The sequence below is a fragment of the Myotis daubentonii genome, chromosome 1 (assembly GCF_963259705.1).
Source record: "Myotis daubentonii chromosome 1, mMyoDau2.1, whole genome shotgun sequence".
Lineage (NCBI taxonomy): Eukaryota > Metazoa > Chordata > Mammalia > Chiroptera > Vespertilionidae > Myotis > Myotis daubentonii.
In genome coordinates, this window is record NC_081840.1 from 41,080,886 (window position 1) to 41,102,916 (window position 22,031).

At 34.7% G+C, this 22,031-nt stretch overlaps 1 protein-coding gene across 2 annotated transcripts in view; it reads right to left on the minus strand.

The window, feature by feature from the left end:
* Nucleotides 1-22,031, minus strand: part of ATL1 (atlastin GTPase 1) — a 57,333-nt gene that overhangs the window by 3,985 nt on the left and 31,317 nt on the right. The window contains exons 7-14 of one of the 2 annotated variants that reach the window (XM_059696540.1): nucleotides 20,488-20,544; nucleotides 11,635-11,727; nucleotides 10,430-10,568; nucleotides 5,695-5,822; nucleotides 4,532-4,588; nucleotides 3,531-3,602; nucleotides 1,813-2,244; nucleotides 349-363 (exon numbers count right to left, since the gene is read on the minus strand). In XM_059696540.1, the coding sequence (XP_059552523.1) occupies nucleotides 349-363; nucleotides 1,813-2,244; nucleotides 3,531-3,602; nucleotides 4,532-4,588; nucleotides 5,695-5,822; nucleotides 10,430-10,568; nucleotides 11,635-11,727; nucleotides 20,488-20,544 (993 nt within the window). The remainder of the gene's footprint in view (nucleotides 1-348; nucleotides 364-1,812; nucleotides 2,245-3,530; nucleotides 3,603-4,531; nucleotides 4,589-5,694; nucleotides 5,823-10,429; nucleotides 10,569-11,634; nucleotides 11,728-20,487; nucleotides 20,545-22,031) is intronic. The other variant, XM_059696549.1, reaches the window with a different exon arrangement.

Consider the following 22,031-nt stretch of genomic DNA (forward strand, 5'->3'; position numbering starts at 1 on the left):
AACTGTACATGTTTCATTCTTCAGCAGAGAAAAATGCACAGTGTTGGAACTTAGGAATTTTGAAATCTCCTACATATTTAGGAAACAAAACAGATAAAATATTACCAATATTCATGTGTTTGTATTTCCTATGTATTTCAAATCACACGATGTCTGGAATAAATTAAATACTGTTTTTAAACCATGTTAAAAATTCACAATTAAAATTATAAATGCAAGGAGAACATAGGAGCAGTAGTTATCAAAGATTTTCTAATCATTTAGACATCCTTTAATGGCTAATTGGTTTATTAAAAAAAGTCATAATGTTTACAAATATAAGCTCTTAATTAGAAAAATTTAACTTACCTCATTTGTAGTTCCCTGTAGCAAAGGCAGTTTAAAAGGGAGAAAAGAAAAGTATATATCCTGTCTCATTAATAGCATTACAATATTCAACATTGTTCACAGTATTAATTTGTGAACAAATACTGCAAATTTTTTGTTTGTATTACATATTTATATAAATCTTTTGAAAAACCCAATTCAATATCCCTTATTGGTTTCAGCATCATATTCTAGGAGGGCATTGGTTTTTCCCCCTCAAATAGCCCCTCTTCTATCTTTTGAGGTTGAGGGGCTATTTGAGACAGTGGCTCAGAGGATCCAGTTTTTAATTCATTTTTTTTTTTAATTCTCACCTGAGAATATGTTTTTATTGATTTTTAGTGAGAGAGAAACATCGATGTGAGAATCATTGATCAGTTGCCTCCTATACACGCCCTGACCAGGGATCAAACCTGCAACTTAGGTATGTGCCCTGACCAGAAATCGAACCCACAATCTTTTTGTGTACAGGACGATGCTCCAACCAATTGAGCCACCTGGCCATGGCTTTCATTCATTCTTTTCCCATAGTGCTACCATTAATTTATCTCAGCTAGATTTTTTAAAGGCACATAGTAAATCCATTAAAATTCTATGTGTAAGTATATTCTTCATGCTGGGAGAAGAGTATACTTATACAGATCATAAATGTTCAGAAGTTTTAACACTAAAATTTTCTGAAGAATCTCAACTTTAGCTTCACTAAATCCCCCTAAATTTTCATGAGGTAACTGATGATAGATACTTCCAGAATGACATAAAGAGTTGTTCTAGGTGTGTTTGTAATTATCTCCCCTGTCCATAATCAATTATTTAAACAATGGACCATGGCGTGCCTGACTCCCTAGGTTATGGTTAATTGGACCATAAAGAACAACTAACTGACCGCATGAGCAGCTGATCAAGAGGTTGACCTGGACTCATGCTATGGCCAATGTCTAGTGCAAATGTCTAGTTCAAATGAAGATAATCTGAAGTAATCAGATACTGCTTTTATGAGTTGGTACTAAAAGAGACAGTGATACAACAACTTAAGTTAGTGGTTTGTATATGATCCTAACAAAGCCAGTGCTTATCAAATAATAAAATAGGTCATAAGTATGAAGTAAGGCTAACATAATTGAGTCACAAGCAGCTAAATAAAAACAACTGTTTTCTTATACTTCTTTTAACAACTTTTAGGATAAAAAAAATAAAACCACTGCCTAATCCATGTATTTTTGAAAAATATTGAATTGTTAACTGGAAAACAGTTGTTGAGACTTCACATATTATACAGTTAGTTGGTTATATCTGGCCATCTTGATATATTCTAAAGTTCTTGAAAACTGGGCCCCTAAGTCATGTTCATCTGTATATTTCCAACATCTTAACAAATGCCCTGTATATAATATAGACAATCAAATGTGTGCTGAATTTAGCTGAAGAGAAGTAAAGTGTTCCTACCTGGTCCCACAAGGCTGCAGCCACCTGGTCTATTACAGCTCCCAGCTCTCGGTATTCTCCAGAGTACCGGATGTATGCCCAGGTGCACAGGGTGATAAGGGTCAGTCCCATTATCATATTGCATAGGCTAGCTATGATGTCCAAACCAATGAATCCAGTCACACCAGCAATCACATATGTGATAAAAATGACAACAAACAGTGTGGCTGGAGTACGAGCTGCATGGAAGATATTTTTGCTATCATTGTGCTTGATATACTGCATATAAAGTTCATCTATTTCATTCTCCAACTGCTGCAGGTAACGCCGGCTAAATTCCTCCCCACCCATCTTCTTCACCCCTCGGAATAGCTTCACAGACTCTTCCTTAAGCTCCAGATGTTTGGTCTGCAGGTCATTAGGGGCCAGAAATGGTTTGTCACCACCACAAATCTGTATCAGATGCAGAAGTATTGTTTATGCAATGCAGAGTAAAATTAGTAACTGTAAACATTTTCACTTAAATTTGTTAGAACATATCAATAACCAAGAAGCCTGCATGTTTTGTCAACCCACGTTTCCCACAGTTAATAACTATCAGGTGTAACTATAAGTGGGACTGTTGCTTTATAGGTTACTTATATAAAGTCATTCTTAATTTTTTTTTTTTGACATGGGAAAGAATATCCATAACTTAATCCAAGATGAAAATCCAAGATGAACAGGCATGACACAAAGTGAACTGCAAACTGAGTTCATTTACAGAACGAATCTAAATTCAAGAAAAATAGTCCCTTTAGGAAATTTTTTCTAACTGCACTGAAGTAATTTTGACAAATGAAGTTTAATTTAAACAATGAGCAATGCTATAAAGCTCTAAAGTAAAATCATTAAAAGTTTTATTTGGCAGTTTCACTGATTTTTGTTTCAATGGAGCCCATTCAAGAGTCTAAATGGAAACATCAAATGTTCTTGGACCACATTTTCTGTTTTCTTCAGAAGTTACAAGGGAAATCTGTTATTTATATCATTCACTTTGGTTATTTGAGATTTAACTACATAAAGTATTGATTTTTAGAGAGAGAAACATCAATGTCAAAATCACATCGTTGCCTTCTATACACTCCCTGACCTAAGGGGTAATATGAATTACCCCTTAGTTATGTCATAAACACCATTTCCTATACTATATTTCTCTTGACTCCATCAATTTTGAATATAATTTTAATTTTATAATATTTTCAGGGGGGAAAAGACCCATCACATTAGTAGATATACATAATAATTTTTAGGTGCATCCTCATTGAGATTGTTAAAATAAAAAAAGAAATATGGTATGTAGAAATATTAGCCCTTAAAGTTTAATTTTTTTTTTTCCTAACAGGTTTTTATATCTAAGATATAAATTCTGGAACTGTGGAATGAAGGGAGGTGAAGTGGAGAGGGTAGCATGTTATTTTAGCCACTAAATCTTATAAATTGGTGGGAAGATCTGACAAAAATAAAAATGTGTCTATTAAATATAGAAGTAACATTTAAAATATGTTGAAAATTGTGCATAGTGTTTCTTTTAAAATATTTTAGGAATATAATAAATAGAAATGTGATACACATAGGCTGGGAAAGAATAAGTCAAACCTGCCTCTTTGTATGTTTATTCAGTATAATGTGGAAGAAAAAGAAATCAGTATTTCATGGAAAAAATACTAATTTTGTTTAAAATATAATTTAATTCTTACCTCTTCCATTTTCTTGTTGTATGTATCCTTGGCATTTGCTACGGCCGCTAAATTGTTAGCTTCTGCTGTGGCCTTTGGACAAAGTAAAAATATTATGTAAAATGGAATTCATTAATTTCCACAGGCAGTTCTCATTTATAAGCATCATGAGCAAGAAATGTGGAAGAACCCGAGATCATCAAATAATTTTAAATCATTGAAATATTTCTATATTTTAAAAATTAGTAAAACTAAAATTTTGAAATATATAATACATATATGTTTACTCAATAAACCACAGTTCTGCCCAGCCAGTGTGGCTCTGGTTGAGAGTTGACCTGTGAACTAGGAGGTCAGCACGTTGCCCAGTTGTGGGCTCAGTCCCATACTGGGGCATGCAGGAGGCGGCTGATCAATGGTTTTCTATCACTGATGTTTCTTTTTCTCTCTCCTCCCTTCCTCTCTGAAATCAATAAAAAATATATTAAAAGTAAATAAACCATAGTTCTAAAATGAATTTTCATTTGGAAGATTTTTTTCCTCAACATTTTTAAGCCTCTCACCAAATTGAGGGTTGGGGAAAATCTATAAACCCAAAAACATGGAAATAATATATAGAAATAGAAATATAATGTCAAATTTAAGGACTGCTATACTGATAGAACAATGTATCTGATAACAAAAAGGAACTATCAAGAACTTTAAGAATTTTTTTAAGTAAGTAAGGAAAAGGCCAGTTTCACCACTTGTTTAAAACCTGCTTTTCTACTTGTTGCATGTGTGAGTCTGTTTTCTAAACAAATGTAATACAAAGAGAATGAAAACTCTTGGGTATAAAGTGTTTGTATCTCAGCACAAGTGAGGCTGCTGTATGTTTATGTGAAAATGTTTAGCTGAACACACAAATGGGCAGTTATTAGAAAAATAATCTTCTAATAAATCATTCTGTCTACTATTTTCATTTGATAATTTCTGACAACCAGATTGATGCACATGTTTTGCTTAGCATGGCTAATAAATACCTGTAACATGGATTTGGGATGTGGTAATTCTTCACCTTGATAAATCTTTATATAAGCCTAAAAAGAAAAAAAGACTCATGTTCAAGTAATTCTATTCAATATTTCTGTAATTCTGTTAAATTATATTCTAAGGTCTAAGGTCTTGACAGTACCAAAAAAGTAAGGTCTTGGCAGTTTCAGGAACTAATTATCTTTTCCTCATACTTTAATTCCCTCTTAGTGTTTGTTCCCCTTTCCTGAAATGCCCTTTTCACACATCTCCACTTGCCAATCCCACTCCTCTTGAAGGCTTAGCTCACTTCTACATCCTTTAAAACTCTCTCAGATCCCTCTGCTAGGAGTAACCTTTCTTTTTCAGTTACCCACAGGAATTTGTACCTGGTGATGTCATAAACTTCATGGAACAGAATTGTGTAAGGGTCCTGAATCTCCTACTAAATTCTAAGCCCCTCCACAGTGTTATGCACAGTAAGAATTCAATTTTTAGATAAATAATATATCCTTTATTGCTGAGAGTGATGGTCAGTAACCACACAAGAGGTATATGACTGCATTTTAAATGACAGAATGTTGATTTTAAAAATTGATATTTTAGTCCTTAGATCATCAATACACAAATTAGATTGGTAACTGAAATTCTTCACTATATTTGTGGGTTGGTAAAAAAAAAATGCATTGTACTCAGTGCTACCCGAGGTAAACAAGTAAATGCAAATTTAAAATAATTCCACTTCAGATTGGCCCTTGGTGCAGAGTGGGAAATGTGGAAGTATGTTCTCCAGTAGAAAGACAAGGTGTAGCCCCTTTTGAGAAAAATCTTCAGAATGAAGGTAAAATTCAGTACAGATCATGACTGAGGACTATGTGGTTTAGACCCTGGGAAACACCCCTCCCCCCAAAAAAGATATTTCCAACTCTTAGATACATTCATATTTCAAAATACATTTCCATCTAAGGGACAGGAAAGTTACCTCAAAAAATAATTTCAGAAAACAAGTTCCTCCTGGGAATCTCATAATTTTTCATCATTTGTACAGATTCCTCATACTTTTGCCCCCATATTACAGAGTCTATAATTTTTTTGTTGTAGCTTCAAGTGGGAACTGCATTCCAAACATGTCAAATCTAAGTACTCACAAATGTGCTAGAAATGAGAGCAATACCTTGAAGTACTCCACCAGACCTCGGCAGGTGATTTTGTTCCCATTGATCTCTTTAATATCTAGGCTCTCAGGACTAAGTAGCCAAGGAATGAGTATTTTCAAGTTTTTGATGAATTCATCATCTATTTCTACAAGTAAAAGCAAATTCATTATTTTTAAAATTCTATCTAGTCCTCCATGCCATACAATAATAATACATCCTTTGATTTCCTCTGTTTCTTCCCCAGTGATAAAGCTATCACTTTCCTATCATCTAAACAATTCCTGGAACCCACTTTTCTTAGGGTGGATGATCCACTTTGCCCAAACTTTCTACTGCTGGTCTTTCTTATCTCCACTTCAATTACACATTTATCTTGTCTTCCACGTATAAAGTAGCTTTCTTGATATAAAACGTTTTTCAAATATTTTATACCCTATTCACATAAACATTTCATGTATTCTGTCTTTATTCTTTTTGTAGTTTTATATATAGGCTCATAAATGGGGAGAAAAGTCATATAATTACCAGCTGAGAAGATGGGTTCCCTTCAGAAAATATATTCAAAATCATTCTGTGTTTAGTGTGCCCACCTTATGAAAAGTGTATAGTGGGTATGGTGTAACTAGGAACTCAAGTTCAAAAAGATAGGGATGATGATGCTACCTCTAGTGGTGAAACTCAAAATAACATGGCAAGAAATGGAGACCTAATTTAGCAAGCAGATCAGAGGTAGTTGGAGTTTTTTATCATATAACATTAGGTTAATCTTAACATTACAGACTTAGCAAAGTAACAAAGAAAATAGGTCTTTAAAGAAGTATTTTGAACACTGACAATTTATTAAATCATTATTTCAAAACATATAGAAAAATACACATTATATGTTTAAAGAACAAGGTATGTCCAGAGACTTGATATCTAAGTAAATGCAATAGCTACATGTCATTTTTTAAAATCTGAATTTCAGCAGAGTCACTGAGTTTTCAGACTTTGGAATTGATGATTTCCGAGGTTTTAAGGCTAAAGATGAAAACCTTATGATTGTGTTTGCATTTTCCCTGCTTGTTTTTATACTTCAATATACATTGCAATACCAGTTTGCATAAGAATTCATATTTCTCTTCTCTTGCTTTCTGCTTTTATGACATGCATGAGCAGACAGAAATCCTTCCGACTTATTTTGCTTCACATTTTGTACAGCTTTGAAACTTGCTCATGCTTTATCACTATTTGTATAGGAGCTTATTCAAATTTATTTTGCACTGTACCAAATTTTACTTATTATTTTGCTTTGTATTATATATAGATTTATTCAAATGTATTTGTTATTGTGGTGTGCTATTTAGTTATCAGTATTCACTGAAATATAATACTGGTATTTGTATTATGTTACCACATTCGTGTATTGTGTTTTGTTGCCTGCTATGTATCTGTATTCACTGATACTAATAGGTTTCTTTATTGCTTTATGATTTCATGCTTTTTTCAGCATCTGTAGAATATTACTATATATCTATAATGTATGATTTTTTCTGAATTTCTGCATAAGACAAAAAGGCCTTCTCCATATAAAACCACTTTTTAAATCACTTTCAAAACATGTACTTAGACCCTCCCCCCAATTTCCTTATAAAATTGGAATGAAATAAGATACACCTGTACATCTAATTCACTGGGCAGTGTGGTAATCATCAAAGTAATCAGCATATTTGGATTAAAAATGTGTTCTGAAGATGGCATTAGCCTTGGTCTACTGAGACCAATGCCAGGTATTTCAATTTTGGATTCATAAAATATGAACAATATATTCATAACATACATAATTTAGCTCTTGCTACCAGTATTAGTTGAAAACAATAAGTACATAATCCAGAACATCTGCAGACCAGATCAAATTGCAGAAGTATACTAATCAGCTTTGGCTCATTGCAACTGATCAATAAATACGTGTGGGTAGATAATTATTCAGAATGATGTTCTGTTTTCATCATTTCTTCAATAATTTCTTCCACAAGAGTGAAACCTTGCTAGGAATTCAGGGACTAGGCCAGAGTGGTTATCTGTCACAATAACTGAGGACATGATGCATAAGATCGCTGCAGGGCAGATGCACTGGTGGAGTGCTGCTGTGTAAATTAACCAAGGAAGATATTTTCTCAGGATTACCTCACTCTGACAAGTCATTAGAAACAACTTTTTTAACAATAATCACCTTGCCATGGTGTTGGTTATGCTTCCTGAAGTCTTACCTGAGCTGCTAAGGATGCAGCTCCACAATATATGGTGTGGTTACCTGGGGCACTATAACACAGAGCAACCTCCAAAAAAGGTAACTCCTTATTTACTAAAAGACTGATTTGCTATACTAGGAGAGGCATTCTGTAGGCCAGTGATGGTGAACCTTTTGAGCTCGGCGTGTCAGCATTTTGAAAAAACCTAACTTAACTCTGGTGCCGTGTCACATATAGAAATTTTTTTATATTTGCAACCATAGTAAAACAAAGACATATTTTTGATATTTATTTTATATATTTAAATGCCATTTAACACAGAAAAATCAACCAAAAAAGTGAGTTCGCGTGTCAGAGGTTCGCCATCACTGCTGTAGGCACTTGGTGAGGAGTGGTTGAATGTAGCATGAATGAATGTAATTCAGTGCTTTGGGTCTTTTGGATTTCCTATGTGGCAATTAAATTTAATCATAGTATTTTAAGTTTTAAATAACACTAGAAATAGATAATTTCAATAATGTGAGGGACCATGAACAAATAGTAATTATAACAATTATTACTATTAATAATGAACTTGAAAGTTATTTCTGTGTGTGAAAAGTGTGTGAGAAATTATTATCAAAGAACAATTTTTGCACGTTTTTATATTCAGAGACATTTCTTCCCCAGAGGCAAACACTCAGATGCCAGCCCTCCGGAGAATAGGATGGCCAGCACACAAGACATCCTGGATAGAAATCACACCAAATTATAAGATTCAGGATGGGATGGAAAACCAATATATGCCCAAGGAGAAACAGGCAAAATAGAACATTTCAGCACACAGCAGGATTCCTGCAGCAGTTCTATGAACCTCATAAAAATGGAATGTTCGATGGGAAACTAAAGCTGCCTTTCATTGTTCTCTCTGTCTAGATACTTTGATAAACTCATAACTTATGGTAACTGTAAACCAATTGTGTGGGTCAATACATGGTTAGATGTAAATCAAATTTGGAGAACATATTTGTTACAAATCTGCATGATTTGTCTTAAATTCTCTCCTTGAGATCTTTCATTGCAAAATGTATCAGTTAATTTAAAAACTGCAGATGTATAGTATACCACAGAAATAGAACAAGCCAGAGTACTTTTGTCCAATAAAAGACTATTGTTGAAGGTCTGTCCCTTCTCTGCCTGTTTATAGCTCCCAACTCCAGAGAAGAAAGAGAGGCCTTGTGGGAAGCTCTCCTTTTATGTAATTTATTCAAAATACAGGGAAGCCATTAAGTAATTGCATAATATCAAGAGGTCTGTGTGTTCACTCGTAGATTGGAATTCATAAGAAACTGTAGGATCCTGGAATCCATGCATTAATAGCCTACTGCTATTTGTTCTGTTATATAAAGGTAAGATCATTTAAAACATGTATAAAAACAATGCTGATTGAAAATTTTGGGATTCTATTTATGATACTAACTGCCATAGCTAATATAAAGTATCTGAGAGTAAATACCATGGATCGGTTTGGGAGTGGGGGGATAGGTTTGCTTTTCAAAACTGCCAGTTCTATAAAACTGGATATAAGTTATGTTGTCCTTTTTTAAAAAGTAACTTGAAAGCCCTTTCAGAACAACTGTGCTGAAAAATGTATGTCACTGTCTCACCAGCCCTGGCACAATGCGCAACGGCCACCTTATATTTAGTAAATGTCTGAACTTTAGTGGTGTACTCAATGCTAGGCTTACAAGTTAAAAAAGTCAGAAATGTCTTTGTACTACATTGTATTAACTACCAAGCAAACATCTAAAGGCCTGGTAATTATCTATTAGGAAAGATTAACTTCTGCTTCCCCATATCCTACTTCCACGCCCTCTTTAACAAGTTGAGTTGCTTTGGAATCTCTTTTTTTCTCATTAATTCTTGCTTGGGAATCTTAAAATGTTAGACATGCCTCTGTTCAAGAGAGAATTACATGTGATTAATACATACTATTTGAAAAACACTCTAGTGCTTTGGTTTTTAAAAAACTGTTCCTCATTCCGAAGAGGATCTCCTTTTTAGTGAAGCTTTTAATAATTTATAATGAAATTCTTTAGTAGCAGTTTTAAAGGACTTGAATTCAGTACCATGAGATATTTCAATCTCTAATTATGTAACTTAATGTAACATCCCAGGAATATAGACATCTATTTTCCCCTTTAATGTAAATAAGAAAAATTACACAAGAAGACATTAAGGAGCATTTCTCAATGCACAAAGGTGAGGAGGAACCTCTGCAAAAAGGTGAGGGCTACTGGCCTCCCAAGTGAACTCAGGGTTTAACTTTAGCCTCTTTTCTCAATGTACACATTCAGCAGCCACAGATTCCCACAGTTCACCAAGGAGGCGCTCTAGCACCAGCCCAGGAATCACAATTCTGACTATTTCTAATCATCAGCCTCATGTCAGTGAATGAACAAGCATCATAAGCCCAGCGGATAAATGATATTTTTATATCGGACTAAGTGATATAAACATATTCATTAAAAGACAGACAAACCTTTCAGTTTTCCATCAAAGTTTGGATTGGTAGCAACTTTTAAGCCAGGATGAGGTAGCAGAAAACAGGAAATTTTGGTGAAACAGGAATGGATGTGTTTTCGAACATTCTGTAGTTCTTCATGCTGGTTCCCTGAGACCTGCAGTAGTAAATCATCCTGAAGTTTAAATGACTTTCAATATAAACTGAACTTCAAAGAAGTCTGTGGCATCTTATGTTTTCTATCTTGGCCCACAATTATAAAAATGACATGTCAGGGCTGATATTAAAGAAAGAATAAAATCTTGGGTGAACCTGCCACACTGCCATACCTAAGTAACTGTATAGCATAAATATGGCATTATTATACAGTTAACAAATGTCTATTCTTATGCCAACTCAGATGGGCCTTCCCCCCCTTTTTTTAGTACATATTAGTGGGGTTTTACTCTAGCTAATTCCTACAAATTCCTTTTTTAATTCAAAGTACTCACAGGAGACATGAATAGATCATAAAATATTCCTCCCTTTTCAGGAGATACTCAAAACAACTTCTTGTCACCTGGTAGATATACATTCAAATTCTAGGAAAGCATCTGAATAGATAGGTGTTTTTTTACATGTATTTGACAGTTAATAGTACGAATTACCCTAAAAGTAATTATAAAACTAAAAAGTTAAGCTCAGAAATTCTGATTATAAAGGAAATTATTTTTATCTTTTTTTTTGGACTTCTCAGTAGGTATTTTTGTGTGGTATCTATTCAGTGTAAATCAGTCAATATTAAACTATCATGACATTAAAAATGGAAAGTCTTCTAATTTTACTTTCTGTGAACTACTAGCAAAATGTTATAAGATTGGGGATTTCAAAATTAGATATTTTTGTTAAATTGACTTTTAAACCTCTGCTAAAACATGAATCCAGATATTTAAACTGTGGTCTTGAACTAACTTAATTCTTCAAATTAAAAGCTTTGTTTTTTCAAATAAATCATTGTTTTTTAGAAACCTACAAAAGAACTCTTTATCTGTATCATAATTATTGAAAATATTTGAAAATTGTAATTCTGAAAGTATTTTATTAAGCATCTGTCTTAGTTTATTCATAGAGATACTATGAGGGTCAAATGAGAATTTGGCTACTAAGTGTTCAGCAAATCATTCAACAAAAATAATTCTAGATTACTAATGGTGAAATTTCATGCACCTAAATATCTAACAAACCTTGAGGCGTTTTTCCAAAAATTTGGAGCCACCATCAGATCCATATGAAAATTCGTATGGGAAACTCCAGTCTCGAACAAGAAATATCAGACTCTACGAAATAATTCAAAGAAAGAATTGATAAGGAGATTCTAAGTTGCCTCCCACTGCTTTTTAATTGAAACCAATTAAAGAATACTGTTCAAATATTCTTTACCACATTGTGGAATTAAAGCAAACATAAAATCTTTGACAGTTTCTGAGTAGTCTTTCCTCTATTAGAGCATCCTACCTATTTCCACTAAGTGTAAACCAAAAGCTGCCCCAAAACTGATCATAGTTACATAGTGCCAATTTGAGAGCCAATTTGAGGGCAACTCTGTCTCATTTCTTGGTGGGATGCATTCAGCTTGGTGGTTTTCAAACAGCTTTTTATGAAGATTCAAGTTTTATTTGAGGAAAGATTCTTCTATTACTCTCTAGATATTTTTCCTCCATTACATGTGTCCCACTCTCTTCTATAGGAGTTCTCATTATGCATAACTGGTATAAAAAGGGGTGGTAATCTGGGTTTTGTGGGGCCTGAATCTTACACAATCTGTAGGGGGAAGGGTCAATAAGAAAAGGCATAAAAAATTGGGCTTAAAAGTGAATATTTATTTAGAATGAGAAAAATAAATTACTAATTCAAAAAGCTGATGAGTCTCTCTCTTACACACACACACACACACACACACACACACACACACACACACACACCAGCAAAATAACTAACATACCTTTATAATATATTTTGCCCTCTACAGTTTTTGGCTGCAAATGATTTTATCACTTCTTCATATGATTATTTTGAAATATTTTTTGTTAGAAAGCTAACTCAGTCTTTCTTCTAATGAAGCCAATTTCTTATTATAAAACATTTTTTATTATTGATAGTTTAGAAATGTTTCAGCGTCACAATTTTTATTTGTAATGTTACATACATTTTTAGCCTCCTCATTTGTCAATTAGAGATAATAATAGACCCACCTCACAGGACTGATAAATGAGATAATATATAGGCATTTAGAATAGTGCCTGATACCTAGTTAGTGCTCTGTTAGCTATTTGATTTTTATTTTAATGGCAACATAGTATTTTAGCACATGGATAGACCATAATTTATTTTACCCTTCTCATAAATATTTTCCAGTTTTCCCACTACTCTAAGAAAATCATAAATAATCATCCTTCAAGTTAAATATTTGTTCACATCCAGAAGGATTTTATCAGTGACTGTGTTTCCCAAATTAGAACAATCATTAAAACCATTTGGGAAGCTTTTTTAAAAGTACAGAATTCTTGGGCTCCACCCCAGACCTATTGAAACCAATGTAGTATTAGCTTTCATTTATTGAGTGCCTATAATATGCCAGCTTCAATACCAGGAATTGTACACATGATATTTCATATATTTCTATAGCAGCCCTAACAGATTGGTTATACTTTATTATTCCTTTCAAAAGAGATATATAAAAATCACCTCCACCCTCATCTGACATTAAGTAACTTGCTCAAACTCACACAGCCAGAGATGAAAGAATTAGTAGTAAACTTGGGTCTTACTTCAAAATCCCTGCTGTACTGCTCCTCAAAGTTAAGTATAAAATATGTAGTTTACGATCTAAGGGCTGATTAAAATATGCTTTTTGTAAATTAGAATAAGAGATATTTCAATTTTTGTTTCTGAAAAAAAATGTAGGTAATAAAGAAAAAAATAATATTTTATAAAATTAGCTATCTTTATGATCCTTCTAAAAGTTTACATTTTCTGCACTGGCCAGTGTTGTCCATTGGTTAGAGCATTGTCTTGTACTAAGTGGTGGCCAGTTCAATTCCCAGTCAGGGCACACCCAGCATATGGAAGGTAACCAAATCAATGTTCTCCCTCGCATCGATGTTTCTCTCCCTTCCTCTCTCTAAAATCAATGTTTTAAACAAAGTTTATATTTTTTGAGTTTCTAACTGAATCTTTCAGACTCGCCCATTAAAAATTATGTCTTTTAATTCTCATTTAATTTACAGGTTCCTCTTCCACCCCTTTTCCCCTTTACAGTTCATCTGTTAAAGAACTTAGGAATTTGACCTGTAGTGTTTCCCATAACTGGGACCTTGCTGACTGCATATTTATGGAGCAGTTCAACATGTTATTTTGTCCTCTGGGTTTCCTGCAAATTGGCAGCTAGAGACAGAGGCTTGGTCTGACACAGGTTTTATTTCTTTGGCAAGACTATGGGAAGCAGAGTGTCCTTTTATCAGGAGGCACGTAGTATATGATTATCTCTGATTTGATCGAAGTTATGTCATCTTTGCTTATCTGAAGTGCATTCTTTGGTAGAATTCTCATTAAGGGCTCATGGGAACACTATTTTTTTCATTCTTACATGTTGATAACAGTTTGTGCCATTTATACTTGAAAGTCAATTTTGCTGGATATAAAATTTTTGGCTCACATCTTCTTTCCTTAAAAATGAATGCTTCTTAGTTTGCCTTATGGATATTTCTTGTTTCACTAAGGTAGAGCCTCTCTTCTTGTTTTGTTTTGTGGATTCTTGTGGGGAAAGAAAATATTCTTATGGAGAGGAGAATTTAAAAGTACCTATATCTACTATCTTTAATTATATGCCAATTTCTGTCAAAAATTTTGTCAAAATAAAATAAAACAACTTGTATTCAGAACAATTACACCTAAAACATGTATTTTGAAAATAGAGGTTAGCTATGAAGCAACTTTTACAAAATAGAAGTTCATGAACTAGGATAAATGAAACCAAATATGTGGATTTGGCTATATTTTGCATTTTTCTTGGGAGATTTTAGTTTCATTTCTTGGTCTTTTTCACTGGACACCTTCCCAAGTCGACATAATGAGGACCATGTGTAGAATATGATCAAATATGAAGTCTTATTTTTTCAAATCAAAAATCTATATTCTATTTATCTATCTACAGTGTCAGATTCCCTATTTCCATGCCCATTGTTCCCATCCAATGATGTGCTAGTAAACTACCTCTCCAACAACAACACAACACCTTGATTTGTAGCATTCGACAATTTCTGTATGCACACTATGGCTGATTTCAAGCTATTAACTGTTTAGTAATTGGCTTACATAATTCCTGAATGTTTACTAGTTAGCTCTTGTGAACTGGTATGAGCCAGCTAATAAACGCACACCCATTGGCCCCACCCTCTCCCTGGACAATTTGTATGCTTTACATTTATCATGTACGGAATTCTATGAATCTCGGTCCTTATTTCAAAAGCCATCAGTTTTCAACATTGATGAATCTTGATTTGTTCATATATATATGTAGATAAAGATAAAAATCAAGACTATAAATTACCTTGATTTTCTCAAATAAAAACATTTGAAGTCATAAATACTGTTTTTTGAATGAATTAAATTCAGGAAGGCAACTGGGGCAAAGGATGCTGTGTATATCCTATAAATGACCATATATATTTTTAAAAACATGAAAAATATAACCTTTGTTAACTTCCCTTTGGAGACTAATCCTTTAGGAAATTATTTAAAAAATCAGTGTTCTAGCACTACTATGAGTAACAGTGAAATAAAGCCCAAATGCTCAACAATTGTGAAATGACTTTACAAATTATGGCATATTAATATGAAAATACATTACATAGCAATTAATATTACAAACATGTAGGATATATCAATACATGTTTTATGTGGGTTATTGAGGTGACACTGGTTCACAATAGAAAAAAACAGTGAATTTTCTGGAGTGAGGAAGAGGACAGAAGTGAACTGCTAAGAAAGCTTGCTGAATTAACAACTTTTATTTCAAAATTACTTTATTTTAGATTTTTTCCTCCATGCTAATTTAAATGTGAATTATTTTGCTGCTATCTTACATGTTCTGAGATTTTAATATATTTGTATTTTATCTTTTAATTTCATGTTGTATAGTATTTTTTGGTTTGAATTTGGTTGTTTTAATCTTAAATATTATTAAATAGTGTTGGAAGCCATGTTTGCTACTTAATGAGTTTCTCAATTCAATTTCAGATACTTAGATTTACACGTCCAAACATGTTTAGGAGTTAGTTGACTTATCAACATTAATAAAAGAGAAAAATGGTAATTGGCATACGAGCTACCCTTTTCATTGGCTAATCAGGGCTATATGCAAATTAACTGCCAACTAAGATTGGCAGTTAACTGCCAACTAAGATTGGCAGTTAACTGCCAACAAGATGGCGGTTAATTTGCATATGTAGGCACAATGCAGGGAGGTGAAAGGGAAAGCAGGAAGAAGCCCCCTGCCACTGACAGTGATCGGAAACCCAGGGGGGAGCTAAGAGCCCTGGGGCTGCCTTTGCCCTGCCCCCAGCCATGATCGGAGAATCAGGTGCCTTTTCTGCCCTGGCCAGTAATAGCAGGAAGTAGGGGTGGAGCCAGCGATGGGAGCTGGGCATGGTCGAAGCTGGCAGTCCCAGGAGCTAGGGGTCCCTTGCCTGGGCCTAAAGCTAAGCCCACAATCGTGGGGCCGCTGCAGCTGCGGGTCCCCGCTGCCCGGGCCGGACGCCTCAGCCAGAGGCATCCTGCAGGGGCAGGGGCGAAGCCCGCGCGATCGCGGCACCCCCCCGCTGCAGCTGCGGGTCCCCGCTGCCCGGGCCGGATGCCTAGGCCAGAGGCGTCAGGCCTGGGCAAGGGGCCGATCCTGCGATTGGAGGGTGATGGGGGTCAACGCCTGAGGGTTCCCAGTATGTGAGAGGGGCAGGCTGGGCTGAGGGACACTCCCCCCTGCCCCACACCCAGTGCACGAATTTCGTGCACCGAGCCCCTAGTTTAGTCATAATTTTTTCACTGACATTTCATAAGCCAACAGTTTACCAACAAGCAGTAACTCTATGACTTTCTCTCAATCTCAATCTCTCTCTCTCTCTCTCTCTCTCTCTCTCTCTCTCTCTCTCTCTCTCTCTCCCCTCCTGAGCATTGGTTGGTCTCTCTGACTTTAGTATATCTGGCGAAGTGTAAGAAGCAGTGATGCCTGCTGATAAGACTTAACATTCCTTTCCAGAATTTACAATGCAGTTCCTGAGTCTATGCCAATGGGTCCTGAGAGTAACAGGTTCAGAGAAGACAAAAGTCAAAACAAGTAGCCTAATTACCATACAACACTTCAACTATCAGCCTGACAAATACTTTTTAAAAAGACAACAGAATCTAGTAGGTATTGTAAACCATACAGAAGATTGTAAGCAAGAACTGGTTTTATTCTACTTTACCCCACCTGCTTCCCCAGGCCATGGAAGAGATTCATACTCTCACTCACAGCATACCATCATCTCTCCATGCAAAGGCCCCTTTTTCTTTATCATATTTTTCCCAGACCCCCATTCCCATCTCTCAATTTTCTGTTCTCAACTCTAATACATATATTTTGTTTATCTAGAGCAGTGGTTCTCAACCTTGGCTGCACATTAGAATCACCTGGGAATCTTTTTAAAATCCTGATTTCTGGGCCTCATCCTCCAGAAATTCTGTTTCTTTGTTACTAATGTTGTGGCCTCACCCCATAACAAACAGAATTTCCGAGGATGAGGCCCAGGATTTTCAAAAGATTCCCAGGTGATTCTAATGTGCAGCCAAGGTTGAGAACACTGATCTAGAGTGTTTTAAATAATCATAAATAGTATGTTATAGATCTCAAAGTTTTTCTGCCTAATTCAGTATCAATTTAAACACTCTATTATTCATGCTACTCCGTATACTTCTGGTTCACTGCCTTTGGATGTTGCAAAATATTCCAGAGTATGCTCTTATGTATCCATTCTTCTAGTGATGGACACCTAAATTGCCTCCAACTTCCCACTACCACTACTCTATCAATGCTCCAGTCAATATCCTTACACATTTCCCCTGCTCCACAGAATGGCTGCACGAATCTGCACTTTCACCAATAGGTCCTGGCTTTCCCATTTATCCAAATTGTAGCTATAATATGGTATTAACCCCATGTTCCACTTTTTGGCTACTTAAAAAGTATAAAGTGGTATCTCATTATTTTAATTTTTATCTGATTATCAATGAGACCCGACATCCTTCAAAAATGTGTTAACCAATCAGGTTTTCATTCTGTGAATTGTCTGCATATCTTTTGCCTGTTTTTTAAAAATTAAGTACAGTTTATCATTTTAAATGTTTTATAAGACTATTTTTAGAGCAGCTTTAGGTTTACAAGAAAAATGAGAGGAAAGTGCAGAGTATTGGCAAGTATCACCTGTCCCCACACATGCACAGCCTCCTCATCTATTAATATCACCCACCAGAATGGTGCATTCTTTTTTTTCATCAACAATGGACCTACATTGTCACATCATAATTACTCAAAATCCATAGTGTTCATTCTTAGTGTTGTACATGATATGGGCTTGGACAAAGGTATAATGACATACACCCATCGTTACAATATCATACAGAGTATTTTCATGGCGTTAAAAATCCTCTGTGCTCTGCCTATTCATTTCTCCACTCCTCGCTTCCCCCACCATCCTCTGATCTTTGTGTCCATTGTTTTGCCTCTGCCAGAATATCATATAGTTGGAATCATACAATATGTAGCCTTTTCAAATTGGCTTATTTCACTTAGTAATGTGCATTTAATGTTTCTCCATGTCTCTTTCATAGACTGATAACTCATTTCCTTTTTTACGCTGAATATTTCATTGTCTGAATATAGGCAGTTTATCTATTAAAGGACATTTTGGCTGCTTCCAAGTTTTTGGAAGTTATAAATAAAGCTGCTACAAACATCTGTGTGCCAGTTTTTGTGTGGACGTAAGTTTTCAACTTCTTTGAGTAAATACCAAAGAGTGCAATCACTGGTTCATATAAGAGAATGTTTAATTTTGTAAGAAACCACCAAACTATCTTCCAAAGTGACTGTACCATTTAAATTCCCACCAGAAATGTATGAGAGTACCTGTTGCTCCACATCCTCTTTTGTGGAGCATTTGGTGTTAATGCTCTGAAATTTGGCCATTCTAAAAATGTGTCATGGTTCCTTTGCTTATTTTTAATTGGCAAAATGTCCTTGCTTAATTGTAAAACTGCCTTGTGTATTCTACATATTAAGTCCTTGTTGACTTTGACATTGTCAATATCTTCTACCAATCTGTTCACTTTGCTTCTTATAGAGTCCTCTGATAAATAGAAATACTCTATTTTAATGTAATAATACCCATCAATTTTTCACTACATGGTTTATTTTGTGAGAATCCTAGTATATAAATGTTTCTTCACCCCAGTTCAGAAGGATATTTTCCAGTATTTTCTTCTATTAGTATAATTTTAACTTTCATATTTAGTTCTTTAATCCAACTGGAGCTTACTAATCTATATGGTGTTTAACAGAAATTCAACTTTTTCTACAAATAGTGAGCTAGTTTTTCCAAATCTCAGCTATTAATCCATCCATTTGCTACAGGTATATGACACCACCTCTGTTGAATACCAGGTTTCTATATATACTAGAGGCCCGATGCACAAAATTCATGCAAGAGTAGACCTTCCTTCCCCCCACTGCTGGTACCAACTTCCCTCTGGCACCAGGGACCCAGGCTTCCCTCACAGCCCCGGCTTCATCCAGAAGGTCGTCCGGAAGACGTCTGGTCTAATTAGCATATTACACTTTCATTATTATAGATAGGGATATATTCGGTGTCTGTTTAGTTCCATTGGGCTTTTTTCTTGTATCTGTGCAGGACCACACCATTTTCATTTTGTATGGTTTCTTAATGTGTATTCAATCCTCCAATTTTGATTTTCTTTTTAAAAACTGATTTAAATAAAAGCAGAACTTAATTCTTCCATAGAAGTTATAGCACAATGTGTTGAGTTTCTTTAGAAATTCAGTGGTAATTTTAATTAAAATTGCACTGAGTTTACTGATTAATTTGGGGAGAATTAAATTCTCTGCAACATTAAATCACCCTATCTGAAATATATGTTTTATACAAATTTCCCTTTATGATCTTTAATAAATCTTTGCATTTTTCTCCATAAAAGTCTTTATATTATGGGAGTTAATTATCAAAGTTTTCGTGTGTGTTTTTTGCTATTGTGAATTGTATACTTAAAAAAAACCTGCATACACACAAAATAACTTATATTTGTTAGTTGGTAATTGCTGTTTTGAGACATATTATTGACTTTTTAAGATTTAAAATTTTTATGATATGATACCTATAAAATAACTTATATGCATATTATTATGCACATTAGTAAAATGAACCTGTGAATCCACAAACCCACTTAAGTAATTGAACATACCAAAACAGTGAAGCTTCCTGTGTATCCCTCCCTGGTATATCCCTATTTCTCCTCTCCAGTGGTAATCACTACCTTAAATTTTGCTTTCAATATAGTTTTAACACATATGTATATGTATTCTTAAACAATATGCTATTAATTTAGTTATGCTCATTTATGAGCTATATTAAAAATGCCATCATACTGTAGATAGTCTTTAAAAGGCAACTTTTTCACTCCATAGTATGTTTATTTTTTTATGACATCTCTAGGGTTGGTTCAGGGGAGAAAACCTGATATTTTTGCAGGAACCAAAGTATCTTATTCATTCTTTTATTTTTCCTTCCCCCCTTTTAAAAAACAGTTTGTTAAATTTTTATTTCCACATTTCTATCTTCTCCTTGCATCGTATAGCATTAAATGGGTATCCAAAAGTGCTTCTGAAGTGAAATTTTAAAACAGAGAAACAGACCCTCACAATTAATTAAAATACCTGCTATGGTCTTCAGGAAATTTTGATAGGAATTTATCATCAGTTAACCCCAACTTACCTGAAATGGCTTCAGGAATGTTTCCTCCATTGCCAGTCTGCCATACTCAGTGAAAAGCTAGAAGGAAAGTCACACACACATACAAACACACATGCACAAAGAAAACTTCAGTATCTGCAAAGTTTTACTTTTTGCCTTTCTTCCATTCATATTTTTCCCCAAGCTATAAGATAATACTATATTCTTAAGATTACAATAATCATTTTAAGGAACTAAGTATTAGATAAAACAGTATAGTAATTAGATATTTTAAAAATAAAGTTTTCATTTTAAAGCTAACATCTTTTATATCTGGAATATAGGACAGTTTTTTGTAGGGACAATGGGGAGAAACATGTTAAATGACCTTTCAAAATAGAACTTGCATAATTAGACTAGGAAGCAATAAATTATGTAGGATATGTATGTGTTGTTGCCTGAGGACACACAATGGCCTGGATTATTACAAAGTCATATAGGTATTTGGCTTAAAAATTAAAACATCAAATACACTGCTAATATTTTTTATGTGCCCAATTGAGAGGCACCATAGCAGTTTTTATGTTGCTAGAAATGAAAGGTTTTGGAGAACACAACCTAAGGGTGACTGTGATTGGGCCTCTGATGAGAGTTTCATCCAGAGTGGCTGAGTGGGTTTTCCCATGTGTGCACAGGAAATGCCACTAAATATACAAGATTAACAAGCCACAGTGACTTTTCAGAGTTGGGGAAGAAAGCTGACACAGAGGATTACCATCCTTTGCCCCGCTTCGTGCGGGCTATGGGAATATAGAAAGCAAAGGATAATTAATAGTTATTAGATTAGAGTGATTAAATGAAAGTCTGGAATATCATATTTAAAAGGCAGCTGGCCCTAGCTGGTTTGGCTCAGTGGATAGAGCATTGGCCTGTGGACTGAAGAGTCTCGGGTTCGATTCCAGGCAAGGGCACATGCCTGGGTTACAGGCTCGATCCCCAGTAGGGGGCATGCAGGAGGCATCCAATCAATGATTCTCTCTTATCATTGATGTTTCTATCTCTCCCTCTCCCTTCCTCTTTGAGATGAATAAAAATATATTTAAAAAATAAACAAAAGGCAGCTGGTCAGGGATTAAACACTCTCATTAGAATTATCTACTAACATAAATTGAATTCACAATCTTTTTTGAGGAAGACTGAGATACTGTCATTTACAGGAAATTTTTTAAGTGATCTCAAAAAATATAATTTACTCAATATAAAAATCCAAAATCAGTCCTTCTTTAAGAAATCCCTAAAACTGGTATTGAACAGTACATGCTTGAAGAAATTATTGTACTTACTACTGTATAAGAAATATATAACACAAATCAAATAAAATAAAAACACAAATTAAAATAAAAAAGAGAGCAACAACAACAAAAATTTAACACTTACTCAGCATATTGCCTATTTGTCATAAATGGTCAGTGAGATGTACAAGAAATATATTTTAGCCCTGGCTGGTGTGACTCAGTTGGTTGGAATGTTGTCACCTACACAAAAATGGTGGCAGGTTGATTCCCTGGTCAGGGCACATGACCCAG